Raw genomic sequence first — 6,486 nt, forward strand, 5'->3', positions numbered from 1 at the left:
AAACATAAAATGAAAAGCATTTAAGAGCTTAAACCACAAGGAATGATTGTATTCACTGTAATATTCAATCACATGTTTGTAAAGCTGTTTGAAATCAAATTATGATAATTAATTAATATTTTTTCTTCCTACCAGGTTATAGATGGGACAATGGATAAACTGGATGATGTTACAGTGTCAATTTTTAAGGGTATCTCATTTGTGTTTGAATCAAAACGATAAATAATTATTTGGGATTGTAAAATGTTGGTAATGATGCTGCTGTCCTCATAGCTGCTAACATCGATGAGGTGTTGATGCACTCCCTCACTCGTGATGATTTGAGAGACCTTTTACCTGGGCCAGAACACTTTCTTAGGAGAAAAAGAGTGTGGTCTTTGATCAACCCAGAGGTAAATGGTTACCTACTTTGGTCTAAAAGAAAAGTTGCACAAGACATGTTATTTCAGATTGTCGCCATTGTTTGACTTTGACTGTTTGACATTATCTGCTGTTGTAGGACGAGAATCCTATCTTAAAAGATAAAGATGGCCCTTCTGAAATAGGAACTCCACCTTGTAGAAAACATAGTCTCCCCTCAACATCCACTCCTTTTGAGAAAAAACGCCCAAAGATGACCCTACAGCTACCTAGTCCACCAGAGTATGTGATCTACACGGACAGTGAGTTGGAACAAGCTCGTAGACATTACTTTGAGATGGCCCACACAGGCAGAGAGGGGGAATGTGTAATGTCCAAGGAGTTGAGTTGCAGGCTAGTGAGGAACACACTCACCAGCATGATTTCCATCCTGAGAGCAAGTCCACAAGGAGAAGAGCTTCAGTACCCTTCCAAACCTGAACTCACAGCCATGGCTAAGAAAGTAGTGGAGTATTATCCCATGTTACAAGACAAAGATGAAGCTGTGAAACATGTAAGTCATTAAAATGTGTGGCTTTTTATTTCTTGCACTTCGTTGATTGTGAAGTACTTAATAATTATTTGAATTCACTGTCATCTCTTAACATTTTGAAAAAAAAGTCAAGGCTTCATCAAAATGATTAAGTAATTCTTATAAAGTTACTTTGTTATTTCCCACAGACAACCATTCACAATAAACTTAAAAAGAGGCTTCTGAACGTAAAGTCTCCACAAAAGAGGCAAGGGTCTGCACAAGAGAGGGGCTGTCCAAAGAAGAGGCGTTGCCTTGACTTGTCAGCAAGTGACTCAGGAAAAGATTATGATGCTGACTCAAGTGACGCAGGTGGATCAACAATTATTTTGGATCAGACTCTTACCAGTTCTGATGAAAATGAAAGTACATGTAAGTAGAATTGCAACTTAATTTCCATTTATATGGTTCTCTACTCGAAAGGCATATCCACACATTGCTGAATGCATAACATCATGTGCAACATAAAAGTTGTTTGTAATGGACAGAGATATTATGGTCATTTTCTGTCATTCATTTTGTAGAGAACATTTTAACCTTAAAGGCAGCTATATATAGTTATGTGAGCATGTCATTGTCGTTTTCTGATTTATTGTTTGACAATTGTGGTAAGGCACAAAATGCATTTTTGAAAGGACAAATAAATATCTAAAATATCTTCATTAGCTTCCACAGTAGCCCGCTCGGGCCGCCAGCTGCCCAATTACACCGCGGACCAGCGATCCAGTATGGTCATCCGTTCTCCCAACTCACACCAGGGAGCCAAAAAGCAGCTGGTAAAGGCCCTCCACGGTACACTTTACCCAGCAGAGGACCCAGAGCCCGGGGAGGAAGAAAAGGGTAAGTCCTGAGTCTTCCAAACTTTTCTACTTGTGTGTTGTCTGAATATTTTTACAGACATCACCCAGCCATAAGAGGGCTGCTTCTAAAGGGAGACCATTTTTGACAGTCTTATGTGCACATAATCATTTTCATTTTTCATTTTAGTGGACAAGGATAATCTGCAAGCACAGGCCAGGCATTTTAAGACTCTGCATGAGATGTACAAGAATAAAAAACAAAACAAAGATGCTGTCTCTTAACTCCTTGATCTCGAGTTTGAAGCAAGAAGACTGTTCATTGACAGTGATGTCCTGAAAGTGGAGGACAGGCACACAAAGGTCCTGGATGCCTATCCATGCTTCAAGGATCTTCAGAATGTTAGTAAACGATTTCCCATTTTTACTTTTCAACAAAAGTTCCAGATTTTAATACTTATTCACTCTGTAGGTGATGTCTGAGCTGCGTCGCCTCCTGGATAAAGACAACCACAAATACATAGCAGAAGTAAAGAAGAGATGGGACGACTTTGTTGCTAAAGTGCAGTTTTACGGAGTTTCGAAGAAAGCGATGAAACCACCTATGACCCTGGATGGTGGTAAGTCACCTCTTAGTGTCTACAGTGTGTTGGTGAAGATATGACTGTGAATAGGAGTGTGTCATTGATGCAAGGCTGACCAAATAAATCTAAAATGATAATGCTCTGGGGGCATTTTCACACTATTTTGTTATCTTACCATAAGTAGGATCCCTCTATCACACTTTAAGTTCCTAGCTAAAAGTTGTATTTTAAAATCTATTCACAAACTTGCTGAGATCAACTTTTCACTAAGGAATTAGGAGAAATCCAACTGGGTTGGCCCAGATGACATTGCAATTCCTGAAACAGTTATTGGCGGAATGACGGACGGACTTCAAATTTGTGCATCATTAATGGCGTCTGATGCAACCTCTGCAGCAGTAGCTTACTAAGTCACAACACCAACCAACTAAACAAGAGACATCGGCTACCTCCAGGGAGCATGTCATCTGATGCACCCAAAATTAACCTCACAGTGCATGTCTCCTAAACTTGAATAACTTTGACCTTAAGTCAGTTATATATTTATAGACTTTATATGCATTATCCTTTGTTTCATGTGTCTAAACTGTAGTTATGTTAATACAGATTGTGTGAGCTAAAACAGTTAATACAGTGTCTGTCTTTCCATCCACCTGTTCGCGTTTTCTCTTCTCTCTTCTCATAGTGGAATTCTCGATTGCCTTGTTCAAGGCACTCCCTACACTCTTTCCTTCACCAGCTGCACCGCCTAAGAAATTGGGACATGCCAGTGAGGCATTGATACATGTTCTTCAGGTGAGCAATTGTGTCACATTCAAATATTGATGTTTTTTTTACTTGTGTCTATAAAGCCATTTACTTCCATGCTTTATCCTTTTTGTAAGTCTATAATGGGGTCGCTTTTCACAATTAGGACAACATTTAACAAAATATGTTGCTGTTTTTTAAGCTGCCTTGTCATGAAAGGACATTCTCTCAGCGGCAATTGATAGTAAAGTTTAAATAATTTAACTTTAAGCGTAAGCACTGTGGCAATTTGGAGCTTGTTGGCACCTTTCCATCCATTGGAAGAAAGCGGCACATCAGTGCAGAGCTGTTTTACTGCTGGTCATGTAAGCCAGCTTTCAGCAGGAGGTTAAGCAATTTGTTTTCATTATTTTATTGGAAGACATGTTTTTGTATTTTCATAAGTACATAAAATGGTGCTGTCTTTGGATTCACAAACTACATGCAAAGCATTATAACTTCAATCATAGATGCAATATATACATAATGGTAGTAGAGGGTCTGCTTTAGTAGTTCTATGTTATGGATGTTTATTAGAGTTTTGCTATCTCCTTTAGCCTACAGAAGATCCCACCGTCTACCTCCAGAAGAGATCTCTGTCCAGCCCCGTCTTACTTGTTGATGACTCCAACTGCCTTGTCGCCATAGGAACCACTCCCATCACTACATTTGCCAAGCAAGACCTGCATGAGGGTTTGCTATATCTAATGGCCTATTACTACACAATACATCTCACTTATCCGAAGTGTGTTGCAACCATCCTTTCTGTTATTCAAACAGAAATATTGAAGGACACTATCCATGACCGAGACGCCACAGCCTCATACAAAAAAGCCATGGCTGAGTGGAAAGCTTTCATTGGGGAGTAGATCTTGGTGGTAGTTAGGTTCCCAACCTGTTTCTACAATGCTCACCCGCAATGTCTGTCGAGGTTGGGAGAGAATAACATCCCAGAAAACAACTCACGTACAAAAACAAAGTTGCAATATTCAGCCCATCATTTCCTTCCAGCCCTCCTTTCCTCAAACTGCAGGTAGCTGCACCTTCAAAGTAAGGGTCACTTGCCATAACCACCTCTCTGTGGGCATTGCCCACATTCAGCCAGCAGGATGCCCACCTTTGTTTTGAAGGTGCAACTAGCAATACAAATGTAATCATTGCACTTTACAAATGATCAGCTGAAAATTGCAACTTTGCTCTTTGTAATGTAATTAAAAAGCCAGAGTCATTTTTAGGTCTATATATTGAGTCGTGCCCATTTGCTGGGCACAACTCATGCTCGCTTCGACATATACAATGTGGGTGAGCTAGGTGGTAGTTGGGCTAGTTATTGTTAACAATTGATACTGGTACCAGCATCTGTTTTTGCATTGATACTTTGGACACAAGAGACATGACTTTCTATCATTCAGTGTTTGATAATTTTTGTTCAACAATAAGAGAAAACAGTAATATTGAAGCTCTTAAGTTATAATTCTTCAGTTTTGGTTATCTAACACAAAGTAATGTTGAGTGGTTTTCAATGTTATAATTTAAGTTTAAAATTATCGTCATGATTAATTCATACGTTTTGTAAAATGCATGCTAGGTTCTTGTTTTGAGATCTGTCTACTTGAATTCAGAAATAAACAAATGGTAAAAGAAAATTTGACAACTTGTTTTGAGTATATTTGGCTTATACCTGTGCATGGAATAAGTGTTTTTCTGCTTAATTCAGGACATTTGCCACTTTTCTAGCATCCATATATTTCTTATTTCCAGAATTATTATTCTTATTTTAAGAATTCTTATTTCACGCATTCTTATTTCAAGAATTGTTATTCTTATTTTAAGAATTCTTATTTCAAGAATTATTCTTATTTCAAGAATTATTATTCTTATTTTAAGAATTCTTAATAAGTCTAATTATCTCACTGCACTGGCAGATTATTACACTTGTTTCAAGTCTGTATAAGCTCAAATCACATATTTTTTTTCTTGTTATAAGATGGATGATTTTTGCAGTGAAGGCGCTTCGGAGGCTTTTCTGCACAATCTCAAAAATTGTAGACGCCTCAAGAAGAGACTTGAAAAGATCCATGCCGAGTTGGATGGAGAAGAAGAAGACTAATAACCTGCGGTTGGTTGAAGCCAGGGATTTTTTCTTTTTCGATACATTGACTTTTTCTTTACAGTAAAATAAAAATGGGGAACTACAATGCAAAACGCTCGGTATATATTGATCAGAATGTAGTCAATACCCTTTTAATAAGTGTGGTGATGAGGACGATTGAAAACAGAGTGAATAGTGATCCCCGTGTATTGGATACTTTCTGGATATGTTTCTTAAAAAGTCAAGTGCGAGTCCAATATGACACTCTCTGTTCAAGATACTTGCACTGGGAGACTAGTTCTATTTCTGCTCCATTTAAAAATACACTGGATCCTTCGATCCTTAAAACTAGAACACTGATGGCTGGCTTACGCTACAAACTTCATCACCTTTTAACAAGAGAGTAAGTATATAAAACGTTATTTTGTATATTTTACACATCAGCAGAAACAGAGAGAGATGGCAGGACACTGTGTTTTAGAGAGAACCCCTCCCCCCTGCGTCAGCAAACGGCTTGCGCGGTAATACCATCGCCCAGATGGTCCGCTTTTAGTTTCCCAGACGGTGCTTGTCAGGACTCTTTTCACTTCTGGCGGCGGGGGGATATTTCCTTCTGCTTCCTCCACATTGGGGGGTAACGGTGAAAACTCTTCTCTGATCTCGCTTTTTGTTTGCGTTTCTTTGCTTTTTGTTGCAAATATCTTGTACACCGCTGGTTTCACAGTATTTTCTTGATGCACTACTTCTTCCGATACAATGGTTGCGTGGAGATCTCTGGAAGACACCAGAGTTAACACAGCCCAATCTGTTGAGGTCAATGTCGCTTTAACACTGTGGGGTCCATACGTTTCTCCATTCTTCAGATAGTAGAAATGCAGTTCATTCGCCATATAGTTGAATACGTATCCCCAAACATGTTCATTTTCCAGAAGCCATTTCTCTTCAAGATCTTCGACCGGAGGTGTTTCCGGCACAGATACTGCATCCGTTTCTTGATTGGCGCTCCGGACGGATGGCAGTAAGTTGTCACAGGCGTCTCGCTGATTAAACCCATATCGAGGTGTCTCTTGGCCATTTTTTCTTTTTGGAAAGATGACTTGATGATTGGAAATGACTGGCTTTTTATCTGCACAGGATTCTTTTTTTTTTATCTCACTCCACCCCCTCGGTCTTCTGACATCACATAATTGGGGCGGGCCCTTCTGTCACTTTTATGCATACTAATGTGATGGAAGCGGCATTTTGTTTTAATAGACTTGGGGGCGGGCCCACCTGTCACTTTTTATGCATACTAAT

At 39.2% G+C, this 6,486-nt stretch overlaps 1 protein-coding gene across 1 annotated transcript; it reads left to right on the top strand.

The window, feature by feature from the left end:
* The first annotated feature begins 139 nt into the window (after positions 1 to 139).
* On the top strand, positions 140 to 4,995 carry LOC307026826 (uncharacterized protein). The gene is made up of 9 exons (XM_079694965.1): positions 140 to 190; positions 274 to 392; positions 500 to 913; positions 1,081 to 1,303; positions 1,598 to 1,771; positions 1,919 to 2,130; positions 2,201 to 2,348; positions 2,998 to 3,107; positions 3,656 to 4,995. Exons 1-6 carry the CDS (start codon positions 151 to 153, stop codon positions 2,011 to 2,013), a joined length of 1,065 nt encoding a protein of 354 aa, XP_079551091.1. The 5' UTR covers positions 140 to 150; the 3' UTR covers positions 2,014 to 2,130; positions 2,201 to 2,348; positions 2,998 to 3,107; positions 3,656 to 4,995.
* Positions 4,996 to 6,486: the final 1,491 nt, after the last annotated feature.

Source organism: Notothenia rossii (assembly GCF_949606895.1).
Source record: "Notothenia rossii genome assembly, contig: scaffold_283, whole genome shotgun sequence".
In the NCBI taxonomy this organism is placed as follows: Eukaryota; Metazoa; Chordata; class Actinopteri; order Perciformes; family Nototheniidae; genus Notothenia; species Notothenia rossii.

Excerpts from the sequence above, each read along its gene's own strand:
- LOC307026826 (XM_079694965.1), top strand. The coding sequence starts at position 151 with ATGGATAAACTGGATGATGTTACAGTGTCAATTTTTAAGG. Across the intron at positions 191-273 it reads TACAGTGTCAATTTTTAAGG|CTGCTAACATCGATGAGGTG; the intron begins GTATCTCATTTG and ends CTGTCCTCATAG. Across the intron at positions 393-499 it reads GGTCTTTGATCAACCCAGAG|GACGAGAATCCTATCTTAAA; the intron begins GTAAATGGTTAC and ends CTGCTGTTGTAG.